Source organism: Manis javanica, chromosome 18 (assembly GCF_040802235.1).
Source record: "Manis javanica isolate MJ-LG chromosome 18, MJ_LKY, whole genome shotgun sequence".
Lineage (NCBI taxonomy): Eukaryota > Metazoa > Chordata > Mammalia > Pholidota > Manidae > Manis > Manis javanica.
Window position 1 is genome coordinate 16,235,980 of NC_133173.1, and position 22,118 is coordinate 16,258,097.

Sequence of the window (22,118 nt, forward strand, 5' to 3'; positions counted from 1 at the left end):
GAATGTATGTGTTTCATTGAAGTGTGTTTTGTGAAGTTTGGGGGACATGCATGGTCTCTTTGGGATCAAGGAGTTACATTGGTATTAGTTTTCTTAACAGTAAACATCAACTGTAAGTGTTTTGGGGATTTTTAAGTGTCTTTTCCGAGAGACAAGATTCTGTTCATAACCCCAGGTCTAACATTTGTGCAGTGAGCTCATGGGAAGATGATGGTAAGCCTGTTGGTAAGATGTGGAAGTGAATTTTCAGGGACAGTTTCACTAGAGCTGCTTTCCACCAATAGGCTCAACCGCAGTAACTTACATGTGCATGTCACAGCCCCAAGGTCTTATCCCAGACACGATCCCATGTGCCCCTCCAAGGAGCCTGAGATGTTGCTGAGCCAGCACTCTCAGCCCGAGTTCAAGAGAACAGAAACAGACGTGGGTGCTCCCTAAGCAGGGGGGCATGGCCATGGTGCTGAGGGGTGAGCACAGAATGAAGATCCACCGCAGTGCAAACCCATTCCCTTAACCCCTCAAGCAAGAAGGAGCTGGAAGTGAGTAGGGAAGGACATTGTGATTCTCGGGCTGTCCCCAGTGTGGAGCTGAGACCTCATCTGCTGCCACTGGTGGGGAGTAAGGTTGCTCTGCCAGGCTCTCCTCCATCACCCTCTCCCAGCTGCGCCCACTGCCCCCATCTCTGCTGCCCACATCCTGCCATGAAGCCTTCAGCTGTGCATGGCCTCACGTACCTAGCACAAAACCAGGGACAGATATAGACAGATGGATGAATAGATGGGCAGGTGGATAGGTGGGTGGGTGGATGGATGGATAGGTAGGTAGATGGATGGATGAATGGATGGACTGATGGGTAAACAGGTGGATGGGTGGACAGATGTTACCTGAGGGCCTCTGTGTTGCCTTTCACCATGTCAGCATATACTAGGTGCTCAATGAATACGGGCTGGTTTTTCAGTTTGAAGTATAATGGCCCTGCTTTAAATTTTGCATGAGCAGAATTCCATGCCGATATAATGGAGCCTATTACTTAGCCTTTGCACTGCTGTTGCTGTGGGACCCCCTTCTGCATTGCTATTTAGGCACCAGGGTTTGTGTGTAAGAAGTGGAGTGAAGGTGTGACCAGGAACCCAGGGCTGAGTGCGCTGCTTGCGATTTCTTCTCCTCAGTGTTAATATCTGACTCATTAACAGCTCATCTCTTTCCGGTGCTGACCTCTCTGTCCACTGGATTAGGGAAAGAGCAATGCTTTCCATATCTAACCAGGATATTTTTCTCTCTGAGTAGGCAGGTTGTAACTCAGTGCCTCTTCTCTCTGTACTGTTCACGATCCTGTTCAACCAACCACTTGCCTGTGGGTGCTTACTGTATGACGGGCGGGCAAGCAGCCACCAGAAGAACTTGAACTTCGCTCCTCTGGCAATTTCCCATTCGGAATGGTTGGACAGGATAATCACTTGGGATATTTACAAATGCACACTGTGTTCAGGGGCACTGTGTTTACACTTGGCAAATGTGTATATATTTAAGACATTCTTCTGCCATTTGTCTTCCCTTCCTGAAAAATTCAGCCCTGAAGCCATAAGGTGCAGCAAAACAAGGTGAACATCTGCAGTGGGTGGGTGGGCAGTTTGGCAGGACACAGAGCACCACAGCCAAGGTGTCAGAACCAGACAGGGTGAAGTGGGCAGCTAAGGGGCAGGGGTGGCAACAGAGGTGGGGGGGTGCTCACATACAGAGAGATTGATCACATAAAGAAATAGTTGAAGGTTAATAGAAACCAGGTTTCTCACTGTTGGAGAAGGGAGTTACAAGTAGAATTAACTGAATTTAGACTGGAATTGGACATACCAGTAGACCCAAAGTTTCCAATAAAATAGATAGATGGATGACAGATGAAAATATCTCTGTGCACGTGCATGTGCATGCGCACACACACACACACACACACACACACACACACACATATCTTAGGTCTGTTTATTAAGTGAGCCTAGAACCAATGACATCCCAATAGAAATGATCATACTTTGGCTTCTACACACCATTATCCACTATTAAAAAATAACAGGGCTCCTTAAAGAAATGACTAAATACAGAGCTAAGGCAGAGAAGGTGCTAGATGAACCTGGACCACCTTCTTGAGCTAGAAAGCAAGGAAGAGCTCTGAAAAATGATAGGATATGTCACAAGAGCACAGATCCAGCTTGACTGAACCACACTGATCAAATCAGGGAATATCTGCACATCAGAATAATCACACTAATGGATTATAACCCAGTAAAGAAAATAGAAACCAGGAATCAGTGGTGATATCAATAAGCGTATAAAGGTTTGGTGAGGAGTGGAATGTGCACATAGATTTGAAATTCTTCCCCACAAAATGCTCAGTATTTACAGAAGGGAGATGAACAACTCCGCAGGGAAAAGGCTGGAACATGATCCTAACAGAGTGACTCAAGTCAGCCTCATCAGGAGTGGGCAGCCTGCAGGCCCTGGCCACCTGTGGACACCTTGAGGAGGATGCAGCCATAACCCAGTCTCATCATATGAGGAAATAGACAAATCCAGACTAAGGACATTGTACACGATACCAGACCTGTAGCCTTCAAAAAAGTATGAAGGTCATGAAAGTCAAGGAAATGCTGAGCATGTCCCAGACGGAAGGCATCTACAGAGACACCATAGCTAAAGGCAGCGTGCCATCCTAGGCCGGAGTGTCTGTTGAAAGGCATTAATGGGACAAGTGGCAGAGGTCTCGTGGTGATGAGATGCATCGGTGTGTTAATGATTAGGCAAATCTCTGATTTCAGCGTCTGTGTTGTAGTTGTGTAGGAGAATGTCCTGTGGATATGAAATGCACACTAAACCCACCCAGGGTGTTGGGATTTCAGGTGGACACTTTGCTTTCAAATGACTTCCTCCCCACCAAACAAAAACGTTATTTATGCTACATGTGCAAACTTTTTGTGATCTTTCAGTCACTGCCAAATTTTTGTAAGTGAGGTATGATGCATCACCAAAAATAAATAAATGAACAAGGAAAAAGAAAAAACAGGTACAATAACCACAGAACTTCCCAGGTGATTAGGATGCCTTCTAGAAGATTCCCAGCCTTTGTTCTAGAAGTCATCAAGCTGTTGGCTCAGGCTGTGAATGCAGAGCAGTTTCCCCAGGCCCCTGACCCGAATTCTCTAGCAGTGCCGCATTTGCTGTCTCTGGGCCCCCTGCCCCAGTCCTCGGGGACCTCCCTGGCTGTCCCCTTGAGCACCCAGGTTTAGGTCCCACTGCCACATAGGTGTCTTGTCTGGGCTCTGGCAGCACGGATGCGGCAGAGGCCCCAGCAAGCGAGAGCTCTGGCTCCCATCTCAATGTGCGCTTCCTCTGGGGTGGCCCACATGTTGAGGAACACCATGGCTTCAGTCTTCTGCCCAAATTTCTTAAGAGTTCTGAGGAAAAGCACTTCGAATAGCTTGCTCTTTCCCTGAACCTCAGACGTGAGGCTGGGGAGGGTCTGAGTAGCCTGGACTGGGCATTCAGAATCCCACCCTCTCCTCTAGCTCCAAGGACTGACCTCCAGTCAGCCTTCTCACTGCCCTCTGCCATCTGGAGGAGTATTTCCTAGAAACCCCCTCAGATCTTGGTAGCAGTGGGCCCACCAGCTGCAGACGTGCCTGGGCGCACCTATGCTTCCAGGGGGGAAGGCCGCAACCCCAGCTGCTGGGTGTGGAATGCACCTGAGGGGATGCCTCCACTCTTCCTGCCCCCACTGTGTCCTTGTCAAGTGCCTCCGCATAACCAGCCCCAGCGATGCCACATGCCATCAGGGAGGCTTCGTCATAAGGGCAGCCAGCAGCCACACCTGCAGCTTCTCCCCCTCCCCCCACTGTTTCATGAGACTGCAGCACAGGATGGGAGTGGAGAGCTGGGACTCTATGTTCACCATCAGCAGGTGGCTCAGGAGGGAGGTGGCCTCGGATGACCATGCCAGCCAGGGTCCGTTTAGGTGAGATCTGGAGGGAGGTATTCTGCCTTCAGCATCCCCTGTCCTGACTCAGCACAGTGACAGGCTCGCTCTGCTTTGCCTCCTAGTGTGGACAACTCTGAGGACCCCGTGTACGAGAGTCTAGAAGAATTCCATGTCTTTGTCCTAGCCCACATATTAAGAAGACCTATCGTTGTCGTAGCAGATACGATGTTGAGGGACTCAGGAGGAGAAGGTACGTTTACACATAATAAAACAGATGCATTGTATTCATGACCCAGATGGTGTCACATCCCAGTTAAGGAAGAGACAGCCTTACATAAGGCCTGAGCCCTGGATGGCCACTGAGCCTTCCTCTGCATGGACAAAGGTCACATTCTGTCTCCTCTTTTCTCGCACTTGCTCTTCCCGTGGCAGGAGGGACACTCTTGGCCACCCATCCACCCTGTGTGTCAGCGGCAGGCGGCCAGGGGATGTCTGCGTGCTCAGCCACCAGTCTCCCGCAGCCCCTCTGCAGGTTACATATGTGCTCAAGAGAAAAGAAAACAGAAGAAGACAGAGACCCTGGAGTGCTAGGCAAGGCTGCAGTGGATCTGGGTGACTGTGGTTCTGCCCGCAGGCTGAGGGGCCTGGGAAGGAGGAGAGGACAGGGAGTTGCTAGTCCCCCGCCCTCTGGAAGCCAAGCCCCCCATGGGTGGCCTCTGTGCACATGTCCAGCCCCTCAGCCCTCACCAGGACCTCCCTGCCTTCCAGACAGGAACCTCAAGCCCGAAGAGGCCTGCCTCGGGTGAGGCCTTGGAGGAACTGGGTCAGCCCGGCGCTGAGAGTGCTGGCGTGCTCATCTTCCTCCGGCCTTCCTGCTGGAGCTGCCGCAGGGCCGCCTGGGAAAGCCAGGCTCAGGCAGGTGCTCCGAGGCGGAGGGCGGGAGGGGCGAGGACTCCCCCGTGAGCCAGGCCCTTTGGCTGCCTTGCTTTCCCTTCCGCCACTTCGCCAGAAGGTCTTGCTGGGTGCACGCCAGACAGCGCCTTATCACTCCAGTCCAACTTGAATCTGAACCTGAGCCTCAGTCACCATCACGGTTCTTCCAGGGAGTCATACACATCAGGATGAGGCCCTTCCTGCTAAATCACAATTGCCAAAGAGAGTCGTATGGGCCATGGTCATCACGGTGGGCAGGGAGTGGGCGTAGGTCAGTCCTGCCCAGCAACACTGGCCTGCTGCTGAGGCCTGCAGCTCTCTGTGTGCAGAGCCAGGCCCCCTGTGAGGGTCCCTGGGTGCACGGCCCTGTACCCACCAGACCCTACAGGGCTGGGTCCTGCTTCCTTCCATGCTACCTGTGCTCAGGGGCGTGGCCTCACCCTGCCTCTCAGCCCATGGGCAGAACCACAGTCGCCAGTGTAGACAAAGCAAGGGTGGCAGAAGGAATCCTGTGAGTTCATCCAAGACATCCCTGAAGTCTGAAGGTTGCCCCTGTATTGGCTCAAAGAAGCACAGACTCACTGGTTTCAGGGCCAAGAGGTGAGATTCTTTGATTAAAAAGCAGAATCTGTGTCGGCAGGTATTCCAGAAGTTACTCTATTTCAGTGATGGTTTAGGCTTTTCTTCATTCTTTTTGATGAGTAAGGAAATGACCAGGATTGCTTCCCAGGCACTGAAGGGGCCAGTCCCTGTCTCATTTCCCGTCCAACTCACAATTTGGTGCTCGAGTTTTCAGGTCGGTCCTTTCAGACACGATAGAAGAGCTTCTTAAAATACATAACAAGCAAGCTCTTGAGAAGCACAGGTGCTTTACTGAACACAAGCAGAGGAAGAAGTTCATCCAGAAAAACACGGGCTTCCAGGTGGCCACCAGTGCGTGTCACTGCTGACCGAGGCAATCACCCGGGCAGGTCTCCGGGCAGCAGGCGGAGCACAGCAGAAACTCCTCAGCCCTGTCTCTCTTGTCCCCAGGATGCAGCCTGGTGGGGCACAGGGACGAGCCAGGAGGACTGCCAGGGAGGCAGGAGAGGGTGAGGGGCTCCTAGAGCACACAAAGGACTCTGGGTCTAACGGGTCTGACCCCCCAGCTCACTGCAGTGAGGACACCATGTGCTTCTGCAGGGGCAGGAGGAGGCCCCTGTGCTGCCGGGCAGGGTGCTGACCCCTCTGGCTGCAGGCTGAGATGGCCCCCTTCCCTGGGCCCCATCACCGCACCCCAGGTGGTGAGGGATGCTGCCCACGTTCCCTCTGACCCCACACACCCTCACCTCTTGTGTCCACAGCGTTCGCTCCAATCCCATTCGGAGGGATTTACCTGCCCTTGGAGGTGCCTCCCAACAGATGCCACTGCTCGCCTCTGGTTCTGGCCTACGATCAAGCCCATTTCTCTGCCCTCGTGTCCATGGAGCAGAGAGATCAGCAAAGAGAACAAGGTACGGCCGCTACCTGAGAGACAGTGCATTGTGGTGGCCTTGGGGGCAGGGGGCTTGAAGGGCTCAGGAAGGCAGAACGTGGCTGCCCCCCAGGAAGCACACCTGCGCACACTCAGGAATGATGGGGTTTGCACTTATATGGTGTATAAATATATATTCATGCATAAATGTTATCATTGAAAACAATGTCAGAGACAGGTTTTAATTAAAAATATGAAGCAATTTAATGATTCCCACACCCTTTAATAGCCTTTGCTGTTGTTCCCTTTTACATGTATGCATTTTTTATGTGAATGTAATTCATCTTAGATGTACATTTTTTTCTAAAAAGTCCCTCTAGAGCAGGAGTCAGCAGACTAGAGCCTGCCCCGTTTCTGTAAATGAAGTTTTACAGGAACACAGCCACACTCATTGACATGTTATCTACAGCAACTGCTTTTGCATTTCAGTGAGTTGAGCAGCAGCCACAGAGACTGCATGGCCTGCAAAGCCTCAAATATTTATTAACTTGCATTTTATGGAAAAAGTTTGCCAACCTCTGCTCTAGAATAAGCTTTTGAATCGAAAGGTTGATATTCCCTTTCAAACCGTTACAACTAAGTTTCCTACCAGTAGTCGTTGCAGTGCTGCAGACAAGCTGGCCGGGCCAGCCCCCTTGGCGGCATGCTGCCCAGTTCTGGGCCAGTCCCCTCAGCTGCACGTTGCCCGGTTCTAGGCCAGCCCCCTCAGCTGCACGCTGCCCAGTTCCAGGGCACCAGTCAGAGAGACTCCTCGCAGACCTGTCTTCATTCAGCCCTTCGTGCAGCCCGGCTGTGGAAATGGTGAGGTTTTGTTTCAAACGGCTGCTGTTTCCTCCCGTTACCTGCTGCCCAGCTAAGGGAGGACGGGAATCTCTTCCTGATTTCAGTTGTGTCTGGTTTAGACAGAGGACTGCCCTGGAGGCTGAAGCACACGCAGGACTGCCTAGGTTCAGATGCTTGCCACTGGGTGTGGCCCCGGGAAATGCGTGATTAGGGAGTTTCTAGTGACCAGTCGGGCAGGGCTGTGAGTCTCCGCAGGAAAAGGAGAGCAGGGCCGCTGCCTGCTGTGGTGGGATAGCCGCTGTTCTCCTATATTACTTACACGTGTATCGCTTTGACCACGAGGGAAAAAAATGTAGTCATTAAGGCCTGGGGAGCGTTTTTGCCTTTTCTGTTGTCTCCCAGCTTGTTAGCCAGTGCGTTATCAGCTCTCCTCCGTGCCTATCGCAGCCCCCTGGGCAGGAGAGCCAGGGGCTGGGCTCTCCGTCCAGCTTCCCACAGACTGTCTGTGGTCAGGGGAGGACAAAGAGCCAGGGCCGGCATCTCTGGTTTCTGAGCAGGGGGGTTCGCTGAGCTCCGTCTCAGGCCTTCTGGATGGTTCTGGCTTTTCAAGGTGAGCGTGCAGGTGCCATTCCACAAAGACAGATGTGGAGGGGCTGTGGAGGGGCCGACCCTCGGCCCCTCCAAGGGGTGCTGCGGCGTGGGGGTGCTCTCACCTGTGACAGCCCGTTTTTCCCAGAAGTGGGTTCCGGTCCCGGGGCTGGGTCCCGTGCGTCTGGGTGTGGCCCCTGCAGCCCCGCCCTCTGGGGTCCTGCTCAGAGCTGGGCAGCCCCTCCCACTGCCATCTGCGGCCTGGGCTGCACACTGACCCCCCGCAGGGCAGGTGCTCGCTGCCATGCAGCATGCCAGGGGCTCACATTGGGAGAGAACAGGAGTGCTCTTCAGACGCTGAGGCTTTACGTATTGCTGACACATGCCCTATGCCACCCTTGCCAAGCTCGAAGGTGCTGCTGGTAGGCATGACTCTGCTCTCTGTGCCTCACGGCCTGAAGTCCAGTAACCCTACAGTATTTGTTTACAGGGCTAACAGTCGGATCCATGAATGCATGATAGGCACCTGTTACACCCAGATTTGGGGACCCCAAGATGACAGTGGCCCCACCTTAGGGCTCCCACCACCTTTCGGGGGAAGGCAGGCAACCCCGCTAAGCCACAAGTCAGGATGTGTGCCAAGCAGGCATGAGCTCCGCGCAGGAGAGGAGCAATCATTCTAGTTCGGAAGGACAGATGGATGGAGAGAGCTAAGAGAGGTGGGTTAGAACCTGTCATGGAGGCTGCATGTGACACCTAGAGGCTGGTACCACGGGACAAAACTGGCCTGAGCAAAGGTGCTGGGCCGCCAAGGAAGCAATGCTGGTGTGGCGGAGCAGGCGCATGCAGCAGCGATGTGGTGCTGGGCATAGAGAGGCTCGGTCGCCGCTGCTTCCTCGGTGCGGCTTGAGGTACAGCACGTGGCCTCTCAGCCCGCCCCCTGCCTGTTGGCTACTGCAGTAAGACCACCTCCCTGGGGCTGAACCCTGTCTCCTTCCCTGCCTTGCTGTCTGTCCCCTGACCCCTCCCCTGTCCTCTTCCCTTTCTTCTCTCCCTTTCCCTCATTTCTGCCCACTTTCTACATTTGGTTAGTTTTCATTTGATATGTTCAAGGACATGACCACTTAATTATGAAGTGCCCATTGTGGGACAGTCCCTCCGTGCACTGAGGTCCCCAGTAGCCTCACTTGCAAGTGCTAGGAAACGGCATTGCCTGTTCCTAAGGAGGGCCTGCCCCTGATGCTTAAATGTTGCTTCAAAGATCAACCTAAAAGCCTTAAATAACTCCCTTCCTGGCCACCATTAGTGCCCAGAATCTCCCCCAAAAGGACCTGCCTAAGGTTGAGGAACAGAGCTGCTGTCCTGGGAGCTGTCAGCAGAGGAAACCACCCCAGGGCTCCTTCAGAGCACCTTCACTCTCATTACAGTTTTGGTGTCATGTTCATAGGATAAGTGCTGCAGCTCCAGGCATCACATCAAATTCCATCACATTTGGCATCATGCCAAATACCTTCTCTTCCTCAAAGTTTGTCTTTTCATTTGGGAAGAAAACCCTCCCCAAGGACTCGTTCTGGCACCCTACTAGCCAAAGCTGAGCTCCACCCTTGCAGTTTCCTGACTGCAGAGCAGCCCAAGAAGTGAATACAGTGGAGGGAGGGGATGAGGTAGTTGGGCGGGGTTGAGTGAGCCAGCTCCAAATCAGGGAGGGGGTGTGATGTTCCCGGGCACTTCTATCTGGACTGTCCTCTTTCCCTCACCAGTGATGACCACCTTATCCGTGGAAAGATAAAAGTGCAAAAATGAGTGCTTTACCAACTGGGCCCACATCTGGAAGTAAACCACTATTGGCCGTTGGGCTCCCAATCCCTTAAAAAGCCATAACGCATGGGGCTGTCAATCCATGCTCCTTAAAAGAAGACCCATTCATTCCCTTTAAGTGCAGAGAGTTAAGCAGGCTCTGCCCCAGCACCACTCAATGCCCCTGAATCTCACGGTCAGGGGCTGCCACGGGTGCAGGGTGGCCCATGCGCTAGCGGTCCTGTCAGTGGCCGGGACCCCCTAGGAGGAAGAGGGATTGCAGTTCTGCTGACAGCCAGTGCTGGCACCAGGTGGCTGACTTGATGGCCTATTCCTGTGTCTTCCACATCTAAATGCTACCTGGTAGTTTCATGTTCAGAAGCTTTCTCTCCTAGGGCCCTGGACCCTCCCAGACAGGAAGGCTGTGGACCCACTGCCTTCTGAATATTCTGAACTAAGAACTTGGCCAGGCATGGGGCTTTTCACTCCCTCCTTACAGAAGGTCTCTGCAGCACTGTGGCTGCTGGCTGTGTTAGACTGTCCCTAAGAGTTGCCCCAGACCTTTGCTAAAACAGGAAGCTTTTTATAGATGCTGAAGTCACCACTCCCACTTCCATCCTTGCCTACAAGGATGCAGCCTAGTGAAAGTTAGCAGAAAAACAATCTTCCTCTTTCCTGGCCCTTCTGTACCAAAACTCTCCCTCCATCCACAGGGCTCCCTGGTGCCAATTAGAACCCCTTCACCTGCAGGGAACCAAAATACAACTCAACTCGGCATGGCTTAGACAACAGAAGTCTAGGTCTGGAAGCCAGCAAGCCCCGGGGGGCAAGTTGGACGCTTGAGGAGTGTTGCAGGTGACCAGGCCCTTGCATCCCACCCAGCAGCCTCCTCACCTTCTACATGCGGCAAGCCACTGCCACCAACTCCCACATCAAGCAGGTCCCGTTGGCCCCCAGTCTCTCATGTCCGAATGTAGCTGGATCTGGACAGGAAGTGTACGCAAAGATGCTAGAGCATCTTGTCTTGGAAGAAAACAGGACATGAACAAAGACCACTAGGGGGGTGTCAGAAGGACTCGTGAGCTGAGAGGACAAGGCCCCCAAAGGACGAGGGACAATGAGGATCATAACACAATAGTGGAAACATGACAAAGTCAGTTCAAGCATGATTCATAATGATACTCAAGGAAAGGACCCCTCATCAGCTCTGAGAATGCCTGGGGCCATGCATAACTTTGGAAACTGGTAACTTGCAGAAAAGTCTCAGCCCAAATCCTGCATTTGCTTGTGAACCAGTGGGGGCACCTTTCTCTGATTTGAAGTATCCCAGCTTATCATGGAGGAAGAAGCAATAGGTAAGGGCTAAATTCATTTGTTGAAGGCCTAACCCTCATACCTCAATATGTGACCGTATTTGGAAATGGGGCCTTTAAAGGGGTAATGGAAGTAAACTGAGATCACTATGGTGGACCCGGATCCAATCTGACTGGTGTCCTTCTAAAACAAGGCAGTTCGGACATAGAGGGAAGACAGTGTGAGGACACAGGGACAAGACGGCGCCTGCAGGCCATGGAGGGAGTCCTGAAGAACTGAACCTGCTGACACCCAGATCTGGGACTCTGGGACTATGAGAATGAATTGCTTTTATTTAAGCTACCCAGTCTGTGTCACTTTGCTACAGAGAGCAAACTCATACAGACAGAATGAGAATATCACATTCTTCCAGCCCAAGTGAGTGGATGAGTCTAGAGAAAACTCAGCCAAATACCATAAAACATGGTTTAAAAAATTTTAAATACATCTTCGGAGTTTATTGGGAGCAAGGAACAGCTTTGTTGACTCTCAGATCTCCCATGCTCTTTCCCCCATCTAAGACCTTGACCCAACCATGACCCATTAAGAGGGCTCTTTCCTCCCAGGCCATCCACCTGGAAAGTAGAACCCAGCTTGGACCTGCCCCCCAACACCCACACGCAGACACCCCTGCAGCATGGCTGGCTGGGTGCCCAGGTGGAAGCACTAAGAGGCTGTGAGTGACTCTGCTGGGTTTTCAACCAAACCTGGGCCTACCTCCCACTTCTACCAGTCAGCTCCGGTGGCATCTGTACTTGAGCTTCCAACTCCAAGTCAGAGCTAATGAGAAATACACAGTGCAGAGGAAGGCGCCCTGCCACATCTCCCGTTGGCCCTTCCCTCAGAACCACCACATCCAGGATGACAGTTTGGAAGACATCCTGACCATCAGCCACCCAGTGCCCAGCTGTGCTCCAGGCAGGAGGGAGTCTCACAGGTCACCTGACCATCCAGGGGCCCAGGTGGGGCTGGAATCCAGGTGTCTGGACTCCTACCTAGGACTTCCTCAACATCTTTTTGAGATTTTTTAAAAAAAGAAAAATGCCTACTGGAACTTTCATAGCAGGTAGAAGGAGAAATATCTGCTCACTGAAGAGACACATGCCTGAGGCCTGCTGCCACTGGGTTCTGCCCTGGGAATGCAGGCCCCCAGCCACAGGTACACGCCACACCGGGTTACCCTATTTGACTGCCACAATCACAAATGCCTCATATTGTGCTGTCACGTAAGAACATTCTCAGGGAGTATTTGTGTGAACAGGACATGGGTTGTGCCCACATAGCCTTCAGTCAGTGCCAAGGAGCCAAGACCAGTTGTTGCAGATGGTCACACCAGAGTTTGCTGTTTATTTACTGGAAACAGAGACTCAGTACACCCAAAATGTGATATTTTCAAAAAAAAAAAAAGTTTTTTGCAAAAAGCCACTTGAAATTTTATCTCCTGCCACTTAGAAACAACAAAGCACATTTACAAAAACGAGCCATTTAGGGGATTTTTCAGTGCCAAACAGAATAAACCAACAGGTCATGAAAGCAGTTTTTAACTGTATTTGATGCACAGCTCATAATTCAATGTGTATATTTTTTATTATTCCCCAAGTCAAATATAATCTAACATTTCATTTCTAATCTAGCTGACAACAAACCTGACTTTTTCTGACAAGATTGGTTTATAAATAAACAGCACCCATCTCTTTTTAAGTAGAAATTGTCTTAACATGTTATGAATATTAAGTATTCCATTTAAATGAATTTTATAATATAAGTCTGTCAATATAGTGATCTAAATAAAGTGATCTTGACTCAAAATCACTTTTTTAAATATTTCAATCAAATTGGCCAATCTCATATCTCTCTTGATACAATAATGGAGGAAATATATAATAATTCCCTGTTAAGGGATATTATAAGAATCAGATAAATTCCTGGTAGCAAGAAGGCTTTAGAAACCAGAAAGTTCCTGTCTCACCTAAGGGGGATTTCAGCCCTAGGCAAGTTCAATCTGGATTCGGTGAAACCAAATAAAGCAAAGGATCATTGTGGGTAAAAGAGTTTATACCAAGCCTTAGTCTCATGATGGCACGTCGAGTGCTAGAATCATGTCTGCCTTTGGCAAGTTCTCAATCCCTCTCCATCTCTGCCATGAGGCCTCTCTGCCTCCACCCAACTCCCAGGAGAGCACTGGGCAGAGCTCCTTATATAGCAACCCAGACAACTATGGGTCACTGCCAACAGGTGTGCAAGCTGTGAGCATTGCACATGCACAGTGGGCAAATAGATTAGGGTCAGGTGAGGATCCTGGCTACGGTAACTTCCATTTTCCCCATAGTGCCTAAAAAATGCAAATTACATCCATTTTCTTTACAATTAGTCTCCCTCTCTTTATCTTCTTTCTAAATTTGCCTATTGCTACTGAAAGGTAAAGCTCCAGGTGGGAGTGAGAGCACAGCCTTTCCTCACTCCTGTGGTCTGCAGCCAGCCTGTGGGTTCACATTCCTTTGCCGCTCCTCCCAGAGTGCCAGAGCCCAGCCCCCTGAGGAGTGGGCCAGTGTCTGCAAAGGCTCCTTGATGCAGGGTAAGAAGAAGAGGAGCTGTTGTGGGAAGCATCCAGACTGTTAGCTCAGACCCCTGTACCCCCCAGGCCTAGGGACTAGACAAAGGCTGTCATCTGACATTGCTGGTTCTTGACCCACAGTCCTTGCAAAGGGCCACCAGGTGGCCAGGAACAGTGAGAGGAACTTCAAAGCTATGAAGTTCTGTTCTCAGCATGCAGGTGGCCATGTGTTTGGAGAGCTGAGTCTTGCTGATTAAAAGCATAAGGCTGCTATCTACCACACCTCTGCCAGCTGGTTCATGTGCCACCCTGAGGACCATCAGATCTGAAGCTCAGTTCCAGAGGGATGCCAGCTGCAGCCAACTGTGTGGGAAGAACTGGCTGAGGGTCTTTCACTAATAATCCTGAGGGTCTGGAGAGGCAAGCGAGCAGGAATGTGCCATGGTGCCGGCCTTCCCATGATGCCATGATGAGCGCTGCCCTGTGTATCCCCTGAGGGGTGTTGCCCCGGGGCAAATTCACTCTGGATTCGGTGAGCCTGAATAAGAACAATGCAATGTTAGGGGTAAAAGGGTTTATTCCAAGCCTTATTCTCATGGCGGCAGGTCAAGGACTGGAATCACGTCTGCCTCTGGGGCAGTCTGCATGCAGCAAGCCCATCTCCATCTCTGCCTCTGAGCAGAGTACTGGGTGGAACTTTTTATGTAGTAACACCAGTAATAATGGCTGATTACCAATGGGTGTGGAAGCATTAGCCTAGCAGTAAGCCAATTACATCATCAAGTAATGTAGGGTCAGATAAGGATCCTGGCCATAGGATCTTTGATTTTCCCTACAACTGTCCCCTCCTGAGCTTGGCAGCAAGGCAGACACCTGGCTTCCCTGCCTCATGCCTGCCCAAGACATTCATGCTACAGGAAGAGCATCCGCCTACAGGAACACACCAGCTACTGTCTCCCCTGACTCCTGAATGGGCCCCAGCCCCCCACGCTGCATGATGTGCAGCTCTCTCTGTTAGGCTGCCCTGGGCTCCTGTGAACCTCCAGGCTCCTGTGAACCTCCAGGCTCCTGATGGGTGCTTCTGGAGCAGGATCATGGCTCTCCACCAAAGCCCCGCAGGAGAGAGGAGAGGGGAGCAAAGCATTGGGCACCTGTTCTGTCCTCCTGGATTTGAGAAGCAAGCTTTTTGGTCCACAATGACAGCCTGATTCTACTTCCTGAGACTATCCTTGTCATCGTCCCCCAGAGCCATGTCTGATGCATGCACCAAGGACTGGGGACTAGGAGCAGGGCCACCATCTGGGTGTGAGTTCAGGATGCAAGGACCGCCCTAGCGGCTGAAATTCACTAGCCTGAAAGTTTCTTTAACAGTACAATTCTCTTAATTCTGGTGTTTTTTAGTTTTTTTCTGAGTACATTCAGGCTGCTATAACAAGATCCCATAGACTACGGCTTAAACAACAGAAATTTATTTCTCATAGTTCTGGAGACGGGAAGTCCAGGATCAGGGAGCTGGCAGGTCCCATGTCTGATGAGAATCCTCTTGCTGCCTTGCAGATGGCTGCCTTCTCATGTACTCAGATGGCAGAGAGAGAAAGAAAGTAAACGTTCTTGTTCCACTTCTCATAAGGACACTAACCCCATTCATGAGGCTAGTGACCTCATGACTGCATCACCCTCAAAGGCCTCACCTCTTAATACCACCACATTGGGAGTTAGGCTCCGACATCCAGAGTTGGGGCAGGGGTTGGGAGGAGCATAAACATTCATTCCATAGCAAGTTTATTCCATAGACTATTCACCAAGCCACAGATCATGCCTGCATGTAAACTTAAATCTGGAGAACTTGTGGTGGCCACCTATGATCTTGGTGCCCTACCCAGCCCATCTCCAGGGGGCCAGTTTTGCCATGAGCACAGGATACCAGCCCCCACTGTCACAGCCCCTTTTATACCTGATGGGAGTTGCATGGTAGAGGGCCAGGATCTCGAGCAGACAGGCCGTACTGCCCCCTGATTCTCTGCATTCCAACAGGCTGCCTTCACCCTGAGTTCCTCCTCCTTACAACTCACAACTGGAGAGCTGCAGGTGACAGCCTGCATGTGCCGCCACCCGCATCAGTCCCGTGTTCCTCAGCAAATGGGCTTGCTCCAGGGCTGTGTGTCCACAGAGATAAGAGGCAGCCTAGGTCTTTGGGACCCGCTCCACAGAGGCACAGACTTTCCTCCCCAGAGCTGTGGTGTTCTCACTTCCTGTCCCCCCTCCCTCTACAGTGCCACATCTTAGGGACCAGAATCCTCACGAGGAGGATTTGGGCTGCAAGTAAGAAAAAAAATGACCCAAAGAATAAGGAGGTATTTACTCTCATATAATGAGAAATCTGATAGTCAGTTGGTTAATTTGGGGTCCTGACATTGTGAACAAAGGCTCGGGCCTTTCTGTCCAACCCCAGTGCTTACTTACTGCTTTTTGCCCCATAGTTGCCCCTTATTGGTCAGATGACTGTCGTAGCTCCAAGTCTCATATCCTCACACGAAACATGAAGAGGTCAAAGAGACCCTGACCCTTCCTTAGGTTGCTTTTTCCCAGGAATCCTCCTGCAGACTTGCTCTTGTTCGTTGAGCAGAGTCTGTTACCGGCTTTGTCTCGTAAGTCACAAGCAAGAGGGAAACGAGTCGACCGTGAATGCCTCATTCACCCACCCTCACTGGAAGGTGAGGTCGGCTAGTGATGGCTGCACTCCCTCCATGGCCTTAAACAATTCCTCCCTCTCCCAAGACATTTTTTGAGAGTTTTTCATGATAGCAAAATACCTCTTAGAAGGGGGACTTCTCACACTTTACTTTCCATTTTACCTTTCCCCCAAAAATTCCCTGTACACTATCTCCTTTGATCTTCACAAAACCCTGCAGTTCAGTGGAAGTGGGGCAGAGGGCATTCCCAGTCCCGCCCCTTCTCTTGCCCCGCCCAACACTCCGCACAGTCATGGGGCCGTGGCTCCTTTCTGCTATACCTCCCAGGTTTTTGCCTTGTGATCAGGAGATAGGTTTCAGAGAGACACTGCCCCAGCTGAAATTATTGGCACAGTTGTGAATGTGCATAAACCTAAAAGCCCTCAGTGCATCAAAAAGTCAGTTTGTATATGTATATAATTATATGTGCATTTATATTTATAAATGTTACACATATACCTGAATTATTTTAACTGAAAGCACACATATACCTTTATTCCTCGGTTGTGTGCTGAGTGGGTGAAGGACAGGGACTCTGAAATCCAGAAGCCTGAGTTAAAATCCTGGCTTGGTAACTTACCTAGACCACTTTCAAACAGGACATTTAGTACCTCCATTTCCTCTTTTGAAAGGGGGAGAGACTGGCAGTGGTGACTCCACAGGTTGGTAAGGGTCACCTGAGTGGACTCCATGGAGAACGTATACGTAGTAAGCACTAGACCTTTTGGTTGTTAGGGTTGTTTGTATCTTTCCGGTTGTCTGTTTCTGCAGAAATCATTCCTATAACACGCCCTCTACCAGTTCCACCTGGAGTTTCTTTCAAATGGAGCAAAGGCATGAACACATGCAGTTAGTCTGCAGTGACTCTCCCAGGCTTTTACAGGGATTATTTCCAGTCTTTCTCCACATCTGTGTCATACAGTGGCATAACCAGAGCAGGTCAGTGTTTACTCCCAGTCCCGGGGCAGACAATAAAGGGGAGCATTGTCTAAGAGAATTTTAAAACAATAAAACCAACTTAAAGTCAGTCTGCTTTATATCATCACCATGCCCTGCAACTCTATACATATGATAAACAATACTGATGATTAAAAAAACCACCTCCCTGCTCAGGCAGGGTGTGCCCACTGCCCCTCTGCTTGGTCTGCCAGAGCCTCACACCTACACCTAGTTCGACTTGCCTTCCAAGGAATCCATTTGATTTTGCACAGAAATTACAACTCACCCTCAAGGGTACTTAATTTGCTTAGTGCTTGAATTGTGTAGTGACAAGAGCAGTGTCACCAGGAAAGACAGGAGGGGACGGGCATGACATGGTGCCCTCATGGTACACCCAGAACCACCCACCTCGGGCCTAGTGGGCAACCCTCTGGAGCAGCCTGCTCCCCATGTGTCCAGAGGAATGCACAGCATCTTGGTAACCTAAGGTCCACCAAGAGAGTTCCCTCTGGGGACATTTTTCTGAAGAAAGCATTGCCCATTTAGAACCCAGTGGAAAGTTAGAGTGTGAGGCCCATCAAACAGGAATCAGCCACTTTCCTTGCACTCATGGTGGGTAAAGGGCTGCCATTGCTCTGCACCTCAAGGGCTTCATGAAGCAACAACTCTTCATTGAGTCTGGTTTTTCCCGGAAGCCCAAGGATGCAAGGTCCTTACCTAATCAGGGACTCTGCGTCAGGCTAACCAGAGGCTGTTCTCAGACACTTGTGTGTCAGGGCCAAGGTTGTGCTGGGGGGCAAGAGCAGAGAGAGAAGGGGGATGACAAAGACTGCCTTTCGGAGGATCCCTGTACTTCATTGGCCAGATCCTGAACATCTTAAAAGCTAGATGCCTTATCTTACTCATCTTTGTGTCCCTAGCACCAAGACACCTGTCTGGATGCATTTAATAAATGTTGAATAAATGAATGAATGAGATTAGATGCTCCCAGTCTACTAATTTCAGATAGTTCAGAGAAATGCAGTGTGACATAGTAGAAGAAAAAAACAAATGTACATTATGGAGTAAGGCAGAGCTGTGTTTAAGTCACACTTCAACTTTGGCTTAGACAAGTTACTTATATACCAGAGCAATTGTTTCCTCTTCTATAAAATTGAAACAGAATCCTATAACTGATGCTAGAATTGTAAGTCATGAATACAGAACTCATACCATAGTGCCCAGTATTGATGGAGGATTAGACACATAAATCAGTAGAACAGAATACAGAACCCAGAAATAATCCCACAAATATGCTCAGCTAGCTTTTGACAAAGAACCAAAATCAATTTAGTGGAGGATGGAGAATCTTTTTTAACAAATTGTGAAGTGATTGCACATCCATAGGTAAAAATGAACTTGAACCTTAACCTCATTTATACAAAATTCAAAATGAATCACAGAATAAATGTAAAATGAACAAGTATAAAACTTTTCAGTTAGCCAGAGACAGGTAAGATTCCTCAAGGGAGGAAGAACCTAAGACAGGCACAGTCGCAGGGGGGCCATCAGGTGAGAAATTGGGAATCAACAGAGGTGAGGCTCAGAACCTCACCCCCCCCCCCCGTTTTGAGAGAAATCTTCTGCACCCGTGGATGTTTTGCTGCCCTTATCTAGCTTGGATTAATACTTAGTCCATAGGCACACACCTGATCATCTACATTTGCCCTCTTACAGCACTTAACTATGTTTTCTACCTTTATCTTGCATCTATCTACCACTTCAGCATTTTATTAAAAATAAAAATAATAATAATAATAAAAGGAGAAATGTGGTATCCACATATAAATAAAGTATAAAAATCAAACGAATATTCATATTTGACCTGATTGTTTATAGTTCATAATGCGTGATCAAAACCGAAAGTTTCTGTGATGAATGCCCTTGTACTGTTCACCATGTAAGAATTTATTCACTATGTAAGAATTCGTTCACCATGTAAGAACTTGTTCGTTATGCTTCAGAAGATTGGAGACTGACGAGAATTAGGCTTGAGATGGATTAATGATTGTACATTGAGCATTGACCCCCCTATACAGAATTTTATTGTTGTTAACAACCATTTGATCAATAAATATGAGAGATGCCCTCTCAAAAAAAAAAAACTTTTCAAAGAAAATGTGGGAGCCTAGGGCTGGGTGAAGAGTTCTTAGACATGACACAAAAGCATGATCCAGAAAAGAAAAAGTTGATAAATTGGACCTCTGCCCACCAAAAACAAAAGCACCAACAACTATTAAGAGGATGAAAAAAAAGACAAGCTAGACTGGGAGAAAATATTTGAAAACATCTCAATGAAGGATTTATATCTAAAATATACAAAGAACTGTCAAAACTCAACAGTTAAAACAAAGCCAATGGAAAAAGTCTTGAATAGACTTTTCACCGAAGAGGAGATACAGATGGCAAATGAGCACATGAAGAGATGTTTAGCATTAGAACCAAAATAAGATATCACTACACGTCTAACATAATGACTATGATTTTTAATGACAGAGCCAAATGCCTGGCAAGGATACAGAGCAACCAGATTACGCATACATTGCTGGTAGGAATGTAAAATGGTACCACCACCTTGGAAAACAGTTTGGCAGTTTCTTGTAAAACTAAACATCATTTACCTTTTGACCATGCAATTGTGCTCTTAGGTATTTATCCCCGAAAAAATGAAGAGTTATATTCACACAAAAGCCTATACATAAATGTTTATAGCAGTCTTATTTTGTAAGTCAAAAACAAAACAGTCCAAATGTCTTTCCTGGGTGAAAGGTTAAAACCAAGGATGGTACATCTATACCATGGAATCCTGCTCACCAATAGAAAGTAATGAATGTGATATCTGCAGTTACTTGGATGGATCTTAAGAAAGTTATGCTGAATAAAAAAGCCAATCCTAAAAAATCACATACTGTATGACTTCAGGTGCATAGCCTCCTCATGATGACCAAGCTGTGGAGACAGAGAACAGACTATTAGTCATGGATCTCCAGAGAAATAGAACCAATAGGCTATATATAGATATATAAAAGAAGAGATTTATTACAGTAATTGTCTTAGAAAATTACGGAGGCCAGGGAGTCCCACCATGTGCCTGCCATCTGCAAGGTTGAGAACCAGGAAAGTGGCGTAATTGAGTCCAAAGGGCCAAGAAGTTGGGGAGGATGGTGTAAGTTCCCATTCCATCCTGAAGGCCTGAGAAACAGTGGTAGCAGAGTGCAACGACAGAAGATGGATGTCCCAGCTCAAGCAAAGAGGGCAAATCCTCGTTCCTCTCTTTGTGTTCAACTTGGGACAATGGATTTGATGATGCCTTCCTGCATTGGTGAGGATGGTCTTCTCTACTCAGTCCACCAATTCAAATGCTTATCTCTTCTGGAAATGCCGCACAGACATGCCCAGATATAATGTTTTACTACCTACGTGGGTATCCCTTATCCCATTCAAGTTGACATATAAAATTAACCATCACAGTAGTAGACAGGGATTAGGAACAGGAATGAGGTGGTGGAAGGAGGTTTATAAAAAGGTAGCACAAGGAACTTTTGTGGGATATAACTGTACTGTATCTTGATGGGGAGAATGACACAAATCTATACATGTGATTAAATTGCATAGAACCATATACATACACACACACAGATGGGTGCATGGAAAATCTATATCCTGGCAATGATATTACACTCCAGTTATGCAAGATGTTAGTAAAGGGGATGCCTGAGAGATGGGTACACAGAATCTCTGCATTATTTCTTACAGCTGCATGAGACTCTACAATTATCTCACAGTGGAAAGTTCCTTATTTTTAAATGTGGTCTTAGAATATGTTAAACATGTATTGATTAACATGAATATTAATGGATTAAGATTATTTAAAAGCCTAGTTTACCATTTCTCCTAACTTCTTAAAAAGGATTTGAGGACAGTGGTTGTTTTTTATGGATCTTTTCCTAGAACCAGCTTTTGGTTTTATTGATACTTGCCTATTATTTTCTGTTTTGCTTTATTGATTTTTGCTCTTTATTATTTCCCTCCTCTGCTCCTGGCTTTAAGTTTGCTATTATTTCATTTCTTCAGTCAGAAATTTAGGTTACAAATTTGGGACTTTTCTTCTTATCCAAATGCTGTAAAATTTCCCCACAGCACTGATTACTACATCACACAAATTTTGACATATATTTCTGTTTTCATTCTGTTCAAACTATTTTTAATTCCCTTGAGATTTCCTCTTTAACCCATGGATTATTTAGAACCATATTGTTTAAGTTCCAAATATTGGAGATTCTCCAAATATCTTTCTGTGATAGGTTCATAGTTTTATTTAGTTATGATATGAGAATAAACTTTTAATGATTTCTATTCTTTGAACTTTGCTAAGATTGACTAATAATGTGTTCTGTCTTGATAAATATTCCCTGTGCAAGAACATGTGTTCTGCTGTTGTCAGGTTTTCTGTAAATGTCAATTAGTTCAAGTGCTCTGATGATGTAGGTCGGGGCTTTTGTGTCCTTGTTGATTGTCTACTTATTGTCAGTTACTAAGAGAAAAGTGGCAAAGTCTCCAACCATAATGGATTTGCCTGTTTCTCCTTTCATTTTTGTATTTGCTTCTTGTATCTGAATTTTTGTCATTAACATACACATGGTAGGATTGTGAGCTCTTCTTGGAGAGTTGACCCCTTATCATTATGTAATGTTCGTCTCTCTCTTTCATAACCCTTGTTCTGGAGTCTACTTTGTCTGATATTAATATTGACACTCTAGATTTGTTTTAAGAATACCTTTAAACCTATCTATGTCTTTATATTTGATGGTTCTCTTATAGTCAGTATAATTAAGTTTTGCTTTTTATCCATTGTGAAAATTTGCCTTATCTTATACTTTTTGACCGTTTACATTTAATGCAATTGATGATATGGTT

At 48.2% G+C, this 22,118-nt stretch overlaps 1 protein-coding gene across 8 annotated transcripts in view; it reads left to right on the forward strand.

The window, feature by feature from the left end:
• OTUD7A (OTU deubiquitinase 7A) overlaps positions 1–22,118 on the forward strand; it is a 374,155-nt gene that overhangs the window by 319,596 nt on the left and 32,441 nt on the right. For all 8 annotated transcript variants that reach the window (XM_037000632.2, XM_073227032.1, XM_073227030.1 and 5 more), the window contains 2 exons: positions 4,093–4,220; positions 6,247–6,396. In XM_037000632.2, coding sequence (XP_036856527.2) covers positions 4,093–4,220; positions 6,247–6,396 — 278 coding nt within the window. The remainder of the gene's footprint in view (positions 1–4,092; positions 4,221–6,246; positions 6,397–22,118) is intronic.